General features: G+C 43.5%; 1 protein-coding gene across 8 annotated transcripts in view; it reads left to right on the forward strand.

The window, feature by feature from the left end:
* PHYKPL (5-phosphohydroxy-L-lysine phospho-lyase) overlaps positions 1-20,326 on the forward strand; it is a 25,422-nt gene continuing 5,096 nt past the window's right edge. The window contains exons 1-9 of one of the 8 annotated variants that reach the window (XM_043465722.1): positions 1-230; positions 419-523; positions 1,025-1,143; positions 2,445-2,604; positions 5,271-5,345; positions 5,990-6,077; positions 6,155-6,271; positions 7,762-7,844; positions 8,096-8,321. In XM_043465722.1, the coding sequence (XP_043321657.1) occupies positions 88-230; positions 419-523; positions 1,025-1,143; positions 2,445-2,604; positions 5,271-5,345; positions 5,990-6,077; positions 6,155-6,271; positions 7,762-7,844; positions 8,096-8,321 (1,116 nt within the window). In that variant the 5' untranslated portion in view covers positions 1-87. The other 7 variants (XM_043465718.1, XM_043465720.1, XM_043465717.1 and 4 more) reach the window with 7 other exon arrangements.

Here is a 20,326-nt window from a genome sequence, read left to right on the forward strand (position 1 = left end):
AGCCTAATTAATTAAGGAACAAACGCCTAATAGACCGCCTGGGGGCGGGTCCGTGGGGCAAACCGAAGCCCTGAGTCGCGCTTTACAATGGGCGGGGCCTCTGCTGGGCGTGGCTTTGGGCGGAGCCCGGGCGCTCCGCCCCGCGTCCCCCAGCGACTGCTCGCGAGCGCTATGGCGGAGGATCAGCGTGGGAAGGCCGCGACTCTGGCCCTGAGGCGGCGGCTGCTCAGGTACAGAGACAGCGACGTGGGGGCGGCGCGTACGATGTACGCACGTCCGGCGCGGAGCCTGCAGGGCTCCCCTCCGCCCGGCCTCGTCCGGCTCCCGAGCCTACGGCCCCTGAGACCCTGCGGCGTTCAGCCTGTGGCAGGCGGTCGCTTCCTGCGCCTCCCCCGCAGCGTCTTATCCACCCCCGCAGCTGCAGCCGGGCGCCTGGGAAGACCTCGCCCAGTGGTGGCCCGCTCTCCGGACCTGGGGCCGGCCAGACAGTGACCCAGGAAGGGACTGAAAGTCCAGACGAAAGGTGGGGGTGGGGGCAGTCGGCTCACAGGCAGCCTTAGAGAAAGTCTACCCCTGACCTGTGTCTGAGGGGCTCTTGGTGGGACGTGGAGTGTGAGGCAGCCTTGGGCTAGAGCTTGGGCCTGCAAGCAAGGACCACTAGGGCCGAGAGTCAGCCCTCTTCACACTCCCAGCAAAGAGACACTGCTCTAGGGAGCCCGTGGGTCTGGAGCAGCCCCCTTTTGCCAGGACCCAAGGGACTCTGGGCACATTCATTCAGATATGTATGAAGCCACATAGTCTTCAAATGACTTAAACAATTTAAGTTTTAGCAACTTCTTAACCCATCCTTCACCTTTCCAGCCCCCTGTGGAGTGGGGGAACTGGAGGCAGGGACACAGCACCTTGCCCTTCAAGCTTTTGTCCTTTCCAGAAACTGGGAAGATGTTGGGGGAGGCCTGTGATGGGTGGATTTCTTCCTTCACATCTTCAGACATGGCTGTCCATTTGTTGCCTGTCCCTACAGCAGTTCCTGCAGACTCTTTTTTCCTGAGGATCCTATTAAGATTGTCCGGGGCCAAGGGCAGTACATGTATGATGAACAGGGGGCAGAATACATCGATTGCATCAACAATGTGGCTCACGGTCAGTATCATACTTCAAGATGGGGCAGGAGAGGATGCCAAGACAGAACCTAGTTCAGGGGTAATCTTCAGGTTGCAGAAAGGTGCAGGGAACTCAGGTTCAACTTAGCCAGCATCCATGTGCAGAGGAGGCCCAGTCTTTCTATGGAAACTGTGGAAACATCCAAACACTAGCTGTGCTAAAATGCTTCCCTGGTGGCTCAGATGGTAAAATGTCTGTTTGCAGTGCAGGAGACCCGGGTTCAATCCCTGGGTTGGGAGGACCCCCTAAAAGAGGAAATAGCAACCTACTCCAGTATCCTTGCCTGGGAAATCCCATGGATGGAGGAGCCTGGTGGGCCACAGTCCATGGGGTCACAAAGAGTAAGACATGACTGAGTGACTTAACACCACTAAAGCTGTACTAAACCAGCAGGAGTCAAAGACCTAAGTCTAGCAGTTCAGTTCCACTTGGATCTGATGGTGAGCTCAGAGAACAGCAATCAGCCTAGCCATGATCAGCAACCCAACAGGACCCTGGCCAGGCCCTGGCAGTCACAGCAAGGCTTTAGCCCTGGTAACCATTTCAGGTCCTGGACGAGGAAACTTAAGTAGGAATCCAGTTAACTAGATGAGGCCACCAGAGCTGATGGAAGGAAAGGGAGTCCAGTGACGCAGTAGGGAAATTGGAAGTTAGTAGAGCTGAAAGCAGGGGCTTTGGTTTCGGGCTTCCTGCGTTCATATCCCTGTCCTCCACTTACTCCCTTTGTGGTCTTGGGCAAGCTTCAGTCTCTGTTCGGTTTGCTCATTTGCAGAATGGACATGATGATCCTAGATACACACTTCCAGACATTTGGAGGGATTGAGTTAATTCATGTAACTTGCTTTGAGTGTGCCTGACACTTGGTGAGCCACCAGTAATCTTCATTCTCTGGTTATAAGCCTTGGCTGTTGGCAATCATTACCTCCAGCCTCCCTAACTGGTAAAGTCAAGCAGACACCCCGATGCCATCTTCATCCCCGAAATCCCACCCCACCCCCATCTTTGTCAAGAAGAAGACCTCAAGAAGCTTCCTTAAGAACATGAGTTTTCTAGATCAGGTTTCTGCCAGAGAACTTTGCCTTCTGCCAGAATCTCAGGGACTCCTTTCTAGGGCTTCCTTTCCAGACTGGCACCTCTGTCTTCAGACTCCCCTCTTTCCTCTGTACCTCTCCCTCCATAACTGCATCTCCTCTAGTTGGGTTTACAGATTGGGGCTGGGGGTGGCCTGGAGGGATTGGCTGAGCAGAGCCAGCCGTATGATAGAGGTGGCCCTCTTGCAGTTGGGCACTGCCACCCTCTCGTGGTCCAAGCAGCACACGAACAGAACCAGTTGCTCAACACCAACAGCCGATACCTGCACGACAACATTGTGGATTACGCACAGAGGCTGTCAAAGACCCTGCCAGAGAAGCTCTGTGTGTTTTATTTCCTGAATTCTGGGTAAGTGCACTATGGTATGGCCAGCCCCCAGCAAAAGGATGAGGCAGCGATTTGCTCACATGGGCAAAGCATAGTGTAACTGACTGAGTTGGGGGAGAGGCAGACCTCAGTGTGTTGGGCACTCCCAGCTGCAGGCCCTGCTGCTTCTCTGTCAGATCCAGTTTCCTGTTCTCTTTGTAAGGGGTGTCATTACCTCCCTTCTAGGATTGTTGTTGGGGCTTACCAAGGTAATATGTTCCTTTGTCTGCTCTAAGAATATAGGGGCATGGTGCTGGGAGCTACAGCCAAAATTGGCTCCATAAGCTCCATAAGAAACAGAAACATCCAAGGTTCTTCAAAGAAATACAAAATGCCAAAGAGGAGTCTTGGTCTAGAGGAAAAATACAGAGAATAGTGAGGCATAGAAGCAGTTGGGGGGCCTGGCCTCCTCTGAGAGGGTTGGGGAAGACCTCCCTGAAGAAGTGATGTTAGGCTAAGCGTTGACTGGGGGCTAGATGCATGATGAGGAAGAAAGGTTGCTGCCAGCTCCTTTTGCAGTATTCTTGTCAAGGTTGGTTACCACACATAACAGCCTGTGCAAAGGTCCTGTGGCAGGACAAGTATTTGCACCCCAGCACAGTTGAACTGAAAGGCAGCCATTGAGGGAGGGCAGAGGGTGGGAGGAGACACTGGGGAGGGAGGCAGGGCCCATCACTCAGGGTTTCTTTAGTCAAGTAAGGTACTTGTTTATCCTAAGAGCATTGGGAAGCCATCAGAGGGCTTTAATCAGGTAAGTGATGTCATCAGGGCTGGAGGAGAGCAAGAATGGACACCATTAGGCACCAGTTTAGTGACTGAGTGACAGAAGATGCTACGCTGGGAGTAGCGGTGGCAGCCGAAATGGCAGGTGAAGGCATGTACACAGAACCTACCCAGTGTGCCCTGGAGAGAAGAGTACAGAGAATAATGAGGCATAGGAGTGGGGAGACCTGGTCTCTTTGCTGCCCTTGTCTTCCTATGTCTCAGTAATATTGATAGTTACCACTCTCTGGAAATGCTTTCTGGTCTTGCTTCCAGAACATTTCACGCTTCTGGTTTTCTGCCAACTTCTGGCCACTTCTCTGTCTCCTTTGCCGATTCCTCCCCTTCCATTCCTCAGGACTGGTCTTCTCTGAGCCCCTCTCCCTTCCTGACCTCATCCATTCCCGTGTATTATATATTGTCCACATGCTGCTGACTCCCACATTTGTATCTTAGACCCAGATGTCCCCATGTGTTTCTGCCTCAAGGTTCTAACCACCCACCGTGTCTAACATCACCTGTCCAAAAGAAACAAGAGTTAATCGACTTCACTAACACCTGTCATGGGACCGTGGCATTGGCTCTTCCTGACATTCTCAGGCAGCCTCCCCAGACCTTCCCAAGAAGACCGGCTGTCCCTCACCACCACCACCACCCTATCTCTCCTGGCAAATGACAGTGGCATGTGCACCTCTGCTCAAGTTAGAAACGCGCCCTCCTTCCAGTCCTGCATTAAGCCTATCACATCTGTCTCCATGTTGTCTCCTAACTCCATCCGTCTCTCTCCATCTACATGGCCACCACCTGCTCTCATCTTTGTGTCCTTCTAGTTCTCCTCACTTGCACCTTAATTGCTTTCTACTCCATTAGATACACAGAGAGGCTTCCTCCTCATATGGGCGCTGAATCATGTCCCTTCTCTGATTAAAACTTTACAGTGGCTTCCTCTGGCACTGAGAAGAAAATCCAGGCCCCTTCTGCAGCCCTACCTGTCTTCCCCACTTCCTCACTCAGGTTTCTCCTGGCCTTCTTTGTCGTCTTGTGGTTTCCTGAGCTCTTTTCCTTCACAAGGTCTTTGTGTGCTGCTCACTCTGCATAGGAACTTTACCCTCAAGACTCTACAGGTATGGCCTTAGTCAGCTCTGGCTGCCATAGTAAAAACACTGCGTACAAGGTGGCTTAAACAAATGTATTGTCTCATAGTTCTGGAAGTCATAATCCAAGATCAAGGTGCTGGCAGGTTTGGTTTCTTTGAGGCCTCTCACCTTGATTTCAGCTGGCAACCTTCTCACTGTCTTCACATGGCCTTTTTCCAATCATGCACAATCTTTGATGTCTCTCTGTATGTCCAAATGTCTTCTTACAAAGACACCAGTCATATTGGTTTAGGGCCACACAGATGGCCTCATATTAAGTTAATCGCCTCTTGAAAGGCCCTGTCTCCAAATACAATCACTTTCTGAGATATTAGGAGTTAGGGCTTCAACACATGAATTTTGGGGGACATGATTCAAGCCCCTAACACCCCTTATCAAAGGTAGAGCCCCTTCTAGTTCTTGACACCCTGAGTCCATTGTAGCACTTACCAAGTGATCATTCTGTCTTCGTTTTTGGGCTTTTGTGACACATACTAGAACGTAAGTTCCAAGAGGGCCAGGGCCTGCCTGTCTTACTTAATATTTTTGCCCCCAGCTCCTAGCACATTGAAGGCATTGATATATATTTATTGAATGAATAAGTGAATGACTAATGAATGGTGTCCTAAGAATCTTCTTGCTGCTAGAAGGGTTCCTCCTTTCCCCTCCAGGTTTCTCTGTAGGAAGCAGTTATCCAGGAGGGAAAGCCCTGGACAGCTGTTCAAGAAGTACCCGCCTTTTCTGTCATAGGTCAGAAGCCAATGACCTGGCCCTGAGGCTGGCACGCCAGTACACGGGACACTGGGATGTGGTGGTATTAGATCAGTAAGTGCCATTTCCAGGAGCGTGGGCCTGCCACTTTTTGGGAATCAGTGAGGCTCTGACTTTAGGTGCCTTGGGCAGGAAAGATGAGAGGCCTGGGCCTGGAGAGGATCATGAGGACCTGGCCACAAAGACAGTCCCCATGCGGATACCCAGTGTCTTTTCCCCCCGGCATCTCTTCCATAATGGCAGCTTCTGGGGAGCAGAGAATGCTTTATAAGGTGATGAGAGCTGGTCCCACATTTTAGGTATTAAAACTGTAACTCCCAGTGTATTGATTATCTGCTATGTGCAGGACCCAGGCCCAGGGTTAGAGCATTATCACATTTAAAATCACAACCACAAGAGAGAAAGAGCACCTCGCCCCAAAAAAAATAAAAAATAAAAAAAAGAGCACCTTGCCCCAACTTTACAGAGGAGAGAACTGAACCCAAAGATTTTAACAGTTAGCTACTGTTACATAGCTAAATAGTGGCCTTGCAGGAAGGCTTGCTGACTCCAAGACCTGTGTTCATTCCTGGCCCCAGGACTTGGGGGCTGTGTCAGAAAGCTTGGTCTTGCCTGACTGTTTCCTGAGATGGATGGACAGTTGTCAAGGCCAGGCCAGGAAGTACGAGCCTAAGTCCTCTCTCCTTTCTCCTCCCCAGTGCTTATCACGGTCATCTGAGCTCCCTGATCGACATCAGCCCCTACAAGTTCCGGGACCTGGATGGCCAGAAGGAGTGGGTCCACGTGGTATGCACTGCTCAAGTGGGCGACAGGTCGGTGCTTGCGCTCCAGCCTGGATGACGTGGCGCTGTCACTCCCCACAGGCACCTCTTCCAGATACCTACCGGGGCCCCTACCGGGAAGACCACCCCAATCCAGCTGTGGCCTACGCCAGTGAGGTGAAACGTGTGGTCAGCAGCGCACAGGAGAAGGGCAGGAAGGTAACCACATCCATGCAGGTCTGGTCCAGCAAGCCCCAAATGTTGCTTGCCCTGGACTGGATCTTAGGAACCCTGAGAGAAATTGGAACCAGGGCCTGCCCTTTGGGAATCTAGGAGGGGGGTTAATTGTTCAACTGAGAGTTTAGGTAGAGATATATCCTAGACATTACTGGGGTCCAGGGGTCCAGGCTGGACTGGTGTGGGTGTGAAGGTGGGCCTGTCAGGGGAGAAGCGGGTACTGACTAATTTTAGTAACAGAAGGTAAGTAGGCATTAGCCACTCAGGCAGGGTAGGAGGTACACAAGGAAAGACATCTTCAACAGACCAGTGGCCTGTGCAGAAACCATGTGACTGCAGGGTCAGGCTGTGCAGGCAGAAGATAAACCTAGAGAGGCAGGTGGGACCATAGGTCAGAGGACTGCAGGTGCCCTTCTAGCTGAGGGGCTAGAGGCTATGAGGTACCTTTACAGAGTTTTAAGAGAGAAGGTAATGGGACCAGGGGATGGGACCAGACACTATTCAAGGGTGTCAGTCTGACATGGTGCCCTGCAAAGGCCCTGTTGGCCTGAGCAGTGGGGAGACAAGAGATTGTCTTACCCTGGAAGAGCAGCAGCCACAGCAACAGTAGAAGGGAGGCAGCTAGCAACTGGTGTGAAGGCTCTCTAGAAGACTTGCTGAAAGAGTGGCAACTGAACACAGATTATACAGAAAAGACAGGCCAAAAAGGTTGGCAGAATCAGAGCTGGGAAGCTTGGCTTATGCATTTCAGATGCTCTGCACCTCCTTCTGTTAAATCAAAAAAGAGATTGCTCTGAAGGTTAGCATGGGTGGGTGGCCAGTTTCCCACCCCACTGGTCCTTTCTTTATCCCAGCAGTAGTCTCTGAAACGGCTCCAAGGCAGAGCAGAGTTTGGAAGTCGTTGTCATAAGCAAAAGGGTCGGTGATGGGTTTTAAATAGGACATTGAGGAGCTCAGTGTCTGGGTTGAGGCTTTACCCTGGTGGCCAGTGAAGGATGGACTGGAAGAGATGTCCAGTTAGAAAGCAGCTGCAGGAGGGCAAGGTAGAAACTAGCAGATCTGCCCAGGAGCGGAAAGGAGGGTACAAAGATGTTACAGGGATAAGAGTCAGAGGCTGTGCCATCTGATGGGTGAAGGAGGAGGCTGGATCAAGGATGGGCCCAGATTTCTGTCTTAATTAGGAGGAATGGGATTCACCATATGGGGGGAGGGAAGGAACAGGTTTATGGGGGAGAAGTCAGTGAATTTCACCTGGAACACACTAAGTACAGGGGTCTTACCTCCAGGTGGTAAGAATTGATTTGAGGCCTGAAAAATCTACATTGCAGATACTCAAATACGATGTGGACCCCAAAATGGGGGCATGGTGATAATAGTAACTCATGTTTGGAGCCAGCACTGAGCCAGCATCAGCAGGATGCACCAGCTTGCCACTCAGCCCCACCACAGTGCCATTCCCTTCTCCTCCACAGATTGCAGCATTCTTTGCTGAATCCCTGCCCAGTGTGGGAGGGCAGATCATTCCCCCTGCTGGCTACTTCCCAGAAGTGGCAGGGTGAGTAGGTGGGAGAGGCTGCCTGAGGGTGGGGTCTCCCAGCCTTGCTTCCAAATTCCAACCTCAGCCTGGCCTATTGCCAGAGTTGTCAAAGTCCCTGAAGAAATAGTGGCTCCCAAAAGGCCAGATAACTGCCTCGGGACTCCACCTTATTTTTGGCAACACCAGGATTCAGAGTCCCAGGACATCTCAGCTCCTGGTTTGCTCCCTCTCACCACAGTCTCCCATCAGCCATGTGTCCTCTGCCACAGGCACATCCGCAGGGCCGGAGGGGTCTTTGTTGCAGACGAGATTCAAGTGGGCTTTGGCCGAGTAGGCAAGCACTTCTGGGCCTTCCAGCTGCAGGGGGAAGACTTCGTCCCCGACATTGTCACCATGGGCAAGTCCATAGGCAATGGCCACCCTGTAGCCTGTGTGGCCACAACACAAGCTGTGGCCAGGGCATTTGAAGCCACCGGCGTCGAGTACTTCAACACGGTGAGTAAAACCTCCAGACCAGGAAGCACCATGGTAGCTTCTGTGCACACAAACTCACTGCTGCTCACTAATTTTTTTGTAAATATAATTATTTTTTCATCAATATTAATAGATATAACCCATATAAACAAAACCTTTTCAGCTTCCTCACAAATTTGGGGGCGTATAGAAGGTTCTAAGACCAAAAGTGTGAGAACCACTGCATTATCATTCAATTCTAGTTTTTTCAAATCTTTTTATTAACTTCTGACTTGTTGCCGCTTTTTCTTTTGATACTTTTTCTGTAAAATATTGTGAGGTGATCTGGTATTTGATTGTTCTACATGTCCTTAGGAAATTGTGGGTTCTCTAAGTGTTGTTTGTCAGACTCTCTGAATGTCTTTTGAGTCACACTTGTTAATTATGTTCTTTGAATCATCTATATTCTTGCTGGATTTTTTTTTCTACTTAATCTATTAATAATTAAGGACTGTTTAAATATCACACTATGATGAAAAATGATCAACTTTTTCTCATAATACTATTAATGTTTACTTCAGATATTATGAACCTATTAAGTGTGTGTGTGGGTGTGTATATTTTTAGGGGATGTCATGCCACTTGGCTTGAGGGATCTTAGTTCCTCTGCCAAGGATTGAACCTGTGCCCTTAGCAGTGAGAGCACAGAGCCCTAACCACTGGACTGCCAGGGAATTCCCAGTATATGTATATTTTTGTTTTTGTATGTTCAGTGGGTTTTGAATCTTTTTCTTGATTGAGTTATAATTGACATTTGTTTCAGATGTACAACATATTGATTCAGTACTTGTATGAAAGTAGTGAAAGTGTTAGTCACTGATGTCTGACTCTTTGCAACCCCTTGGACTGTAGCCTGCCAGGCTCTTCTGTCCATGGAATTCTCCAGGCAAGAATACTGGATTGGGTAGCCATTCCCTTCTCCAGGGGATCTTCCCGACCCAGGAATCAAACTAGGGTCTCCTGCATTGCAGACAGATTCTTTACCAGCTGAGCTACCAGGGAAGTCCATTGTACAGGCATGACCACTGTCTTAGTTTTCGTTATTATACATTTTCAATCACCCCCCAAAGCATCCCCATACCCATTAGCAGTCACTTCCTGTTGCTTTCTTTCTGCAAGTCCTAGCAATCACTAGCTTACTTTCTGTCTCCGTAGATTTGCCTGTTCTTGACATTTCACATAAGTGGAATCACACAATATGTGCCTTTTTCTGTCTGACTTCTGTCACATAGCACAATATTTTCAAGGTTCATCCATTGTCATAGCATGAGTCAGTTCTTCATTCCTTTTTATGAGTGAATAATGTTTCATTGTATGAGCATATCTTGTTTCGTTTATCTGTTCTTCAGTTAACATTTTAGCTATTTTCCTTCCTTGGTTATTATGAATAATACTTCAGTTGACCATTCAGTGTGAATGTTTTGGCATGGACATACGCTTTCAATTCTTTTGAGCATATACCTATGAATGAAATTGCTGGGTAACATGGCAACTCTAAGTTTAACTTTGCAAGGAATGAAAGACTTTTTCCAAGCGGCTATACCACTTTACATGCAATGTATGAGGGTTCCAATTTTGCTGTATACTCTCCAGCATTTATTTTCTATCTTTTATCATAGCCATACTAGTGAGTGTGAAGTGAGTGTGATTTGCATTTGCCTGATGGCCAGTGGTGTTGAGAATCTTATGTGCTTATTGACCATACACACACACACACACACACACACACATATTCCAATGTATATGACATATATATTCCAATATGATGTTGTCTTGTTCAGTTGCTAAGTTGTGTCCAACTCTTTGCGACCCCATGGACTGCAGCATGCCAGGCTCTTCTGTCCTCTACTCTCTCCTAGAGTTTGCTCAGATTCATTTCCATTGAGTTGATGATGCTACCTAACCATCTCATTCTCTGCCACTCACTTTTCCTTTGGCCTACTGTCTCTCCCAGCATCAGGTCTTTCCCAATAAGTAGACTCTTCACATGAAGAGTCTAAAGTATTGGAGCTTAAGTTTCAGCATCAGTCCTTCCAGTGAGTATTCAGGGTTGATTTCCTTTAGGATTGACTGGTTTGATCTCCTTGCAGTCCAGAGGACTCTCAAGAGTCTTCTTCAGCACCACAATTCAGAAGCATCAGTTCCTCAGCACTCAGCCTTCTTTATGGTCCCAACTCTCACATCCATACATGACTGCTAGAAAAACCGTAGCTTTGACTATACAGATCTTTGTCAGCCAAGTGATGTCTCTGGTTTTTAATATGCTGTCTAGGTTTGTCATAGCTTTCCTTCCAAGGAGCAAGTATCTTTTATTTCATGGCTGTGGTCACAGTCTGCAGTGATTTTGGAGCCCAAGAAAATAAATCTGTTGCTGCTTCCACTTTTTCCCTTCTATTTGCCATGAAGTGATGGGACCACATGTCATGATCTTAGTTTTTTAAATGTTGAGTTTCAAGCCAGCTTTTTCACTCTTCTTTTTCACCCTCATCAAGAGGTTGTTTAGTTCCTCTTCACTTTCTCCAATTAGAGTGGTATCATCTTCATATCTGAGGTTGTTGATATTTCCCCTGGCAATCTTGATTCCATCTTGTGATTCATCCAACCCAGCATTTCTCTGATGTACTCTGCATATAAGTTAAATAAACAAGGTGACAATATACAGCCTTGACGTACTCCTTTCCCACTTTTGAACCAGTCTGTTGTTCCATGTGTGGCTTTAATTGTTGCTTCTTGACCTGTATACAGGTTTCTCAGGAGACAAGTCAGGTGCTCTGATATTCCCATTTCTTTTAAGAATTTTCCACAGTTTGTTGTGGGCTACACAGTCAAAGCCTTTAGAATAGACAATGAAGCAGAAGTAGATGTTTTTCTGGAATTCCCTTGCTTTCTCTATGATCCAACAAATACAGGCAGTTTGATCTCTGGTTCTTCTGCCTCTTTGAAACCTAGCTTGTATATCTGGAGGTTCTCGGTTCACATACTGCTGAAGCCTAGCCTTGAAACTTCCCTGGTAGCTCAGGCTGTAAAGCTTTCCACATACTGCTGAAGCCTAGCCTAAAAGATTCTGAGCATAAGTTTGCTAGCATGTGAAATGAGCACAGTTGTTTAGTAATTTGAACGTTCTTTTGTATTGCCTTTCTTTGGGATTAGAATGAAAAGTGACCTTTTCCAGTCCTGTGGCCACTGCTGAGTTTCTCAAATTTGCTGACATATTGAATGCAGCACTTGAACAACTTTGTCTTTTAGGATTTGAAATAGCCCAGCTGGAGTTCTGTCACCTCCACCAGTTTTTCTCATAGTAATACTTCCTAAGGCCCACTTGACTTCACACTCCAAAATGTCCAGCTCTAGGTGAGTGACCACACCATCATGATTATCTGGGCCATTAAGACCTATTTTGTATTTTGTACCTATTACTGTACAAAATAGTAAATTCTTGCCACCTCTTCTTAATCTTGTCTGCTTCTGTTAGATCCTTACTGTTTCTGTCCTTTATAATGCCTGTCCTTGCGTGAATGTTCCCTTGATGTCTCCAGGTTTCTTGAAGAGATCCCTAGTCTTTCCCATTCTATTGTTTTCCTCTGTTTCTTTGCATTGTTCATTTAAGAAGGCCTTCTATTTTTTTTCCTAAGAAGGCCTTCTTATCTCTCCTTGCTATTCTCTGCAACTCTGCATTCAGTTGGGTGTTTCTTTCCCTTTTTCCCTTGCCTTTCACTTCTCTTCTTTCCTCAGCTATGTGTAAAACCTCCTCAGACAACCACTTTGCCTTCTTGCATTTATTTTTCTTGGAATGGTTTTGGTCACTGCCTCCTGTTCAGTGTTACAAACCTCCATCCATAGTTCTTCAGGCAGTTTGTCTACCAGATCTAATCCCTTGAATTTATTCATTACCTCCACTGTATAATCATACGGAATTTCTTTTTTTTTTAGGTCATACCTGAATGGCCTAGTGGTTTTCCCTACATCCTCCAACTTAAACCTGAATTTTGCAATAAGGAGTTGATGATCTGAGCTACAGTTAGCTTCAGGTCTTGTTTTTGCTGCCTGTATAGAGCTTCTCCATCTTTGGCTGCAAAGAACATAATCAGTCTGATTTCAGAGACTGAGTCATCTCTTGGATTGTTCGAAAAGGGTGTTTCCTATGACCAGCATGTTCTTTTGACAAAACTCTGTTAGCCTTTGCCCAGCTTCATTTTGTACTCCAAGGCCAAACTTGCCTGTTATTCCAGGTATCTCTTGACTTCCTACTTTAGCATTCCAATCTCTTATGATGAAAAGGACATCTTTTTTTGGTGTTAGTGCTAGAAGGTGTTGTAGGTCAACTGGTCAACTTCTTTGGCATCAGTGGTTGGGCACAGACTTGGATTACTGTGATGTTGAATGATTTGCCTTGGAAACAAACCAGGATCATTCTCTTGTTTTTGAATTTACACTCAAGTGCTACATTTCAGACTCTTTGGTTGACTATGAGGGCTACTCCATTTCTTCTAAGGGATTCTTGCCCGTAGTAGTAGATATAATGGTCATCTGAATTAAATTTGCCCATTCTCATCCATTTTAGCTCATTGATTCCTAAGATGTCAGCATTCATTCTTCCCATCTCCTTCTTGACCATGTCCAATTTACCTTGATTCATGGACCTAACATTCCAGGTTCCTGTGCAATCATTCTTTATAGCATCAGACTTTACTTTCACCACCAGAAACATCCATGACTGAGTGTCGTTTCCACTTTGGTGCAGCTGCTTCATTCCTTCTGGAACTATTAGTAATTAGTAAATTTGTAATTAGTAAAGAGCCCTCTGCTCTTCCCAGTAGCATATTGGACACCTTCCAGCCTGGGGGCCTCATCTTCCAGTGTCATATCTTTTTGCCTTTTCATGCTGTTCATGAGGTTCTCATGACAAGAATACTGGAGTGGGTTGCCATTTCCTCCTCCAGTGGACCACGTTTTGTCAGAACTGTTCACTATGACCTGTCTCTCTTGGGTGGCCTTACAAGGTGTGGGGCCATAGCTTTATTGAGTTACACAAGCCCCTTTGCCATGACAAGGATGTGATTCATGAAGGAGATTCCAATATATGTGACATATATATTTGAAAAAATATATCCTTTGCACATTTTTCAATTGGATTACTTATCTCTTTTTTTTTGGCTGAGTTTAAGAGTTCTTTATGTATCCTAAATACTGGATTCTTATCAAACATAAAATATTTCTCCCTTTGAGTTGTCTTCTTTTGAACCACAAAAGTTTTTAATTTTGATGAAGTCCAGTTTATTTTTTCTGATTGCTTGTACTTTGGAGTCATAGCTAACAAACCATTACCTAATCAAAGATCAAGAGGATTTACACCTATATTTTCCTCTAAGAATTTTCTAGTTTTAGTTCTTATATTTAGGTCTTGGATCCACTTTGAACTAATTTTCAGATGGTATGAGCTGGAGTTACTTGACTTTGCATCCAGTTGTCCCAGTACCTTTTTACTGAAAAGACTATTCTCTGTTATATTTTACCCCATTAAGTGGTCTTAGCACCCTTGTCAGGAGTCAATCAATCATAAATATATGGATTTAATGGTTTCTTTAGGAACTTTCAGTTCTGTTCTGTTGATCTGTATATCTACCCTCTTGCCAGTTGCACACAGTCTAGACTACTATACTTTATAGTATGTTTTAAAATCAAGAACTGTTAGTCCTCCAGTCTTTGTTCTTTTTGAAGATTGTTTTGTCTATTCTGGGTCCCTTGCATTTCATTGTGCATTTTCAGAATCAGCCTGTCAATTTCCACTAAAAAAAGCAGCTTGAAGTTTGATAAGCGATTGCATTGAAGCTGTAGACCAATTTGGAGAGTATTGCCATCTTAGCAGTATTAAGTCTTCTAATCTATAAACATATCTGTCCATTTATGTAGGTCTTTGATTTTTTTTCAGTTATGTTCATAATTTTCTTCATAAAATGATGAAAAAAAATTTTTGGCCGCACTACACAGCATGCAGGATCTTAGTTCCCTGACCTGATATCAAACTCGCACCTCCTGTAGTGGAAGCATGGAGTCTTAACCATTGGATTGCAGGGAACTCCCTGTAAAAGCCTTGAACTACTTTCATTAAATTTACTCCTATTATTTTTCATGGCTTTATAAATGGAATTGTTTTCTTCATCTTACTTTAAGATTCTTCATTTATGGTATATAGAAATATAGATGATTTTTGGATATCAGTCTTATATCATGCAAACTTACTGAATGCATTTATTAGCTCTAATAGTTTTTTACAGATTCTTTAGAATTTTCTATGTACAAAGTCATGTCATCTGTGAATAGAAATAGTTTACTTGTACCTTTCCATTCTGAATGCCTTTAATTTCTTTTTCTTCCCTAATTGCCCTAGAATCTCCAGTATAATGTTGACTAGAAATAGCAAGGGTAGACATCTTGTCTTGTTCCTAATCTTAGGGAAATACATTCAGTCTTTCACCATCAGGTATAATATCAGCTGTGAGTTTTTCATAGAAGCCTTTTATCAGGTTGAAGAAGTTCCTTTTTTTTTTCCTTTTTTCCCTAATTTGTTGAGAGCTTTTATAATGAAAGGCTGGGTTTTTTGTTGTTTTTTGTTTTTTTTTTTGGCTATATTGGATCTTAGTTGTGATCCACAGGTTTTTCTAGGGCACAGGCTTCTCTATAGTTGTAGAGTGCAGGCTCCAGAGCATACAGGCTTAGTAGTTGTAGCACACATGCTTAGTTGCCCCACAGCATGTGAGATCTTAGTTCCCCAACCAGGAAGCAAACCCATGCTCCCTGCTTTGGAGGGCAAATTCTTAACCCCTGGACCACCAGGGAAATCTGGAAAAACTGTTGTTTTGTCAAATTCTCTTTCTTCATTTATTGTAATGATACATGTGATTTTTTTTGTCCTTCATCCTATTAATATGGTTAATATTTACATTTCTGAGATTAAGCCCACATGATCATGATGTATAATCCTTTTTATATGTTGCCAGATTCAGTTTGTTATTATACTTTTGGAGGATTTTACATCAAGTTCTTAAGAGATATTGATCTATAGTTTTCTTGGGATGTCTTTGTCTGGTTTTGGTATCAGAGTAATACTGGTTTCAAAAAATGAGGCAAGAAGTGGTCATGCCTCGTCTCTCTTCTGGAAGACTTTCTGAAAGATTGGTGGTAATTCTTTAAACATTTTGGTAGAATTCACCAGTGAAACCATCTGGTTCTAGGCTTTGCTTTGTGGGATTTTTTAAATTACTAATTAGTTGCTTTTACTTGCTTCATGTCTTTTCAGATTTTCTATTTCTTCTCAAAGCAGTGTTAATACTTTTTATCTTTCTGGGAATTTGTCTATTTCATTGAAGTTATCTAGCTTGTTGACATATGTTCATATTATTCCCTATACTCCTTTTTACTTGTATAAGATTGGCAGTGATATGTCCTCGTTCATTCCTGATCTTCATAATTTGACTCATTTTTATCTTGGTCAGTCTAACTGATGTCTGTCAATTTTGTTGATTTTCTCAAGGAATCAGTTTTTGGTTTTGTTGATTTTTTTTTCTGTTGTTTTTCTGTATTTCTGTTTATTTCCACTATATAGTCTTTATGATTTCCTTTCTTTTTGCTTTGGGTTTAGTTTGCTCTTCTCTTTTGTACTTTCTTAAAGTGGAAGTGTTCATTTGAGTTTTTTTAAGAAAAGTATTTACAGATACCAAGTTTTCTGTAAGCAGTACTTTTATTGCATCCCATGAGTTTAGGTATGTTGTGCTTTTTTCCTTTATCTCTAAATATTTCCTAATCTTCCTATGACTTCTTTGACCCATTGCTTAAGTTAATTTCTACATATTTTTTAGTTTTTCAGTGTTCTTTGTTTCTAGTTTCATTCTGCTGTGGTGAGAAAAGATGCATTCTAGGATTTCAGACTTTTAAAATATATTAACACTTGTTTTATGGCCTAATATATATAGTCTATCATGGAGAATGTTCCATGTGCACTTGAGAAGAGTATTTATGCTGCTTTTTTGAAGTGGAGTGGTCTATATATATCTGTTAGATCTAATTGGCTTATAGTGTTGTTCAGGCTTATTTCCTGGTTGATCTTCTGTCTAGTTTATTATTGAAAATGAGAGATTGAACTCCAGCTATTTTTGTTGAGTTCTGTATTTCTCCTTTCAGTTCAGTTTTTGTTTTATGTATTTGGGGGCTCTTTTATCATTATAAAATGTTTTTCTATGTTGCTAATAGCAGTTTTAATCTTGCAAGTCTTTTATGTCTGATATTACTATAACCACCCCAACTCTCTTGGTTTCTGTTTGCATGGCATACATTCACTCTCACTTTAAACCTACTTGTGGATTTGAGTTACTGTCTGATGTCCTTACACTGAAGAAATACTGTTAGTATTTCATGTAAAGTAGATCTGCTGCTGACAATCTTTTTCAGTTTTTTACTTATCTAGAATTATCTTAGTTTCTCCTTTATCTGTTTTGAAATTTTTTTCCCACACCATGAGGCTTGCGGGATGTAGGCTGTTAGTTTCCCTACAGGGATTGAACTCAGGCCCTTGGCAGTGAGAACACAGAACTTCTAACCACGTGAGAACTCCTAACCATGGGACCGCCAGGGAGTTCCCATCTCCTTTATATTTGATGGATACTTTTACTTTATATAGAATTCTGGACTGAATATTTTTCTTTCATCACTTTGAATAGGTCATCCCACTGTCTTCTGGCCTTTAGGGTTTCCAAAGGGCTTCCCTGGTAGCTCGGTAGTAAAGAATCTGCTTGCCAATGCAGGAGACGCAAGTTTGATCCCTGGGTTGAGAAGATCCCCTGGAGAAGGAAATGGCAACCCACTCCAGTATTCTTGCCTGAGAAATCCCATGGACAGAGGAACCTGGCGGGCTACAGTCCATGGAATCACAAAATTTTGAGTCGGACATGACTTTGTGACTAAAAAACAACGGTGAGGAATCAGCTATTAATCTTGTTGAGGATCTCTTGTACGAGATGAGTTGCTTCTCTCTTGATAATTTCAATATTCTTTTTTTTTTTGAGGTATAATTGACATACATCATATTAGTTTCAGGTGTACCATATTATGATTCAACATTTGTGTATGTTGCAAGATGATAACCACAGTAAGTCTACTTAACATCCCTCACCAAAAAGTTAGTGTTTTTTCCTTGTAATGAGAACTCTTAAGGTCTGTTCTCTTAGCAGCTTTCAAGTATACAGTACAGTATATTACTTATTTGTCTGCCTGTTTGCTTGTTTTGGCCACACCCCGGGCATGTGTGATCTTAGTTCCCCAACCAGGGGAACTGCAGTGAAAGTGCAGTCTTAACCACTAGACTGCCAGGAAAGTCCCCAGTATTGTTAACTATAGTCGCCATGCTGTACGTTACATCCCTGTGATTTATGTATTTTATAACCCATTTCACCCATCCTCTTTGTTTTTGTCTTTCAGTAGTTTGGTTATGTTGTGTCCAGGTATGGAATATTCTACTTGGAGTTCATCGAGTTCCTTGGATGTTTAAATAGTTGTTGGGGTTTGGTTTTTTTTTAAGTCAAATTTAGTAAGTTTTTTACCATTGTTTCTTCAAATAATCTTTTCGCTCCTTTCTCTCCCTCTCCTTTCCTTCTGGGATTCTCCTTTGCATATGTTAGAATGTTTGTGTCCCACGGGTCTCTGAGGCTCTGTTCATTTTCTTGTCATTCTTTTTTCTGATTTTTAGACCTGACATATCTTCAAGTTTACTGATTCTTTCATCTGCCTGATCATATCTGCTGTTGACCTCTTAGTGAATTTTTCATTTCAGCTACTATGCTTTTCTATTGAGTTTCTTTATAAATTGTTTCTTTATTGATATTCTAAATTTGGCAGGACACTATATTCATGCTTAGCTTTTTAGTTCTTTAGACATGATTTCCTCTAGTGTTTAAGCATATTTTTAACATCTGATTTAAAGTCTTTGTCTAAAAAAAGAAAAAAAGTCTTTGTCTAATGAGGCCATCATTGAGCTTCCTCTAGAACAGTTTCTATTGATTCTACCTGCCCCACCACTACCACTGCCCCATATATGGGCCATGCTTTCATGATTCACAAGTTTCTATTGAAAATTAGACACTTAAAATAATATAATGTAGGAAATCATTTTTCCTCCTCATGGTTTGTTGTTGTTTGTATATTGCCTTTTCTGAATTAGTTCTGTAAGTCTGTGTTGTCGTGCATCATCACTATAGTTTCTGCTTGGTTAGATTTGTGATCATCGAATGACTAGACAGACGGAGAAGGCAATGGCACCCCACTCCAGTACTCTTGCCTGGAAAATCACATGGATGGAGGAGCCTGGTAGGCTGCAGTCCATGGGGTCGCTAAGAGTCGGACACAACTGAGCGACTTCACTTTCATTTTTCACTTTCATGCATTGGAGAAGGAAATGGCAACCCACTCCAGTGTTCTTGCCTGGAGAATCCCAGGGACGGTGAAGCCTGGTGGGCTGCCGTCTATGGGGTCGCACAGAGTCGGACACGACTGAAGTGACTTAGCAGCAGCAATGACTAGACAGACATCTCCTTAGATTCCTGAAACCAAGAGTTGTGTCAGTCTTTGACAAGGGGCCCTATGTGTGTGTTGGTACATGCCTTCAACACTCAGCCAAGCAGTTGACAACTCTGCCTTAGCCTTTTATTTCCTTCTGTAAACCCTCAAGTTAGCTGGTGGTGAGAGCTTAGAGATTTTCCAGGCTGCCTGAACATACACGTAGCATGGGGTATGAACATATCCCTGCACATCTGCATGGCTTTTTAAATGCCCAGGACTATGGGCATTTAGGAAAAAGCCCAGGGCTTTTTTCATTTTCCTTCTGTTGTTCCTCTGTGGTGATCTTGTGGAAAAGACCCATCTGTTATGCTAGTTCAGCATGTTGACCAGGCCACAATTCTAAACCAAAGATGCTGTGGGTCTAGTGCTTAAGACTTCACCTTACAATGCTCTCTGGTCAGGGAGCTAAGATATCCCGCATTCTTCTAAGCGAGAAAACCAAAACATAAAACAGAAGCAGTACCGTAACAAATTCAGTAAAGACTTTAAAATTGCCCACATCAAAAAAAAACAACAACACCACTATGAGTGGAACATACCACCTTGTAATGAGTTCACAGTTGGTAATAATATACAATTAGTAACCTCAATTCATCCCCTGTGTCTATTCCACATATAACTTGTTGTGACATTATCAGTAAGCTGCTTCATAGCAGAATCACCTAGGAAGGTGTTTATGATCTCAGGTATGAGATTCTGCATACAAATTTCCAAGGTGGTCTACAGGATACCACTACATACCCATTAGAATGGCTGCAATTAAAAATGCCACAATTCCAAATGTTTTTGAGGATGTGGAGCTACTGGGATTTCATAGACTAATGGTACAAGTGTAATATGGTAACAACCACTTTGGAAAACAGTTTCACATTTTTTATAAAGTTAAATATACATTTATCAAGCAGTCTAGCAGTGCCATTCCTAGGTATTTACCTAAGAGAAATGAAACCATATGTTAACAAAAAGACTTTATTATAAATTCATAACAGTTTTATTCATAAATAGACAGAAATCAAAATAAGCCGAGTCTATCAATAGGAATTTGGATAAACAAATTGTAGTATGTCTGTACAATGGAATACTATACAGCCATAAAATGAACAAACTACCAATACACACATTATGGATAAGTTTTTAAAAACATTGAGCAAAAGCTAAGCACAAAAGTGTTCATATTTTGTGATTCTATTCATATAACATTCCAGAAAAGGCAAAACTGTGGTGAGAAAGCAGGTCAGTGGTTACCTGGGCCAGTAGTGGAGGGACCACAAGGAAGTTTGGGGAATGGTGGAAAGGTTTTGTATCTTCATGGTAGTGGAGTTTCTACAAGTATATACACTTGTCATATGAGTCAGACACAACTGAGCAACTAAGCATAG

Source organism: Cervus canadensis, chromosome 4 (assembly GCF_019320065.1).
Source record: "Cervus canadensis isolate Bull #8, Minnesota chromosome 4, ASM1932006v1, whole genome shotgun sequence".
Classification (NCBI taxonomy): domain Eukaryota; kingdom Metazoa; phylum Chordata; class Mammalia; order Artiodactyla; family Cervidae; genus Cervus; species Cervus canadensis.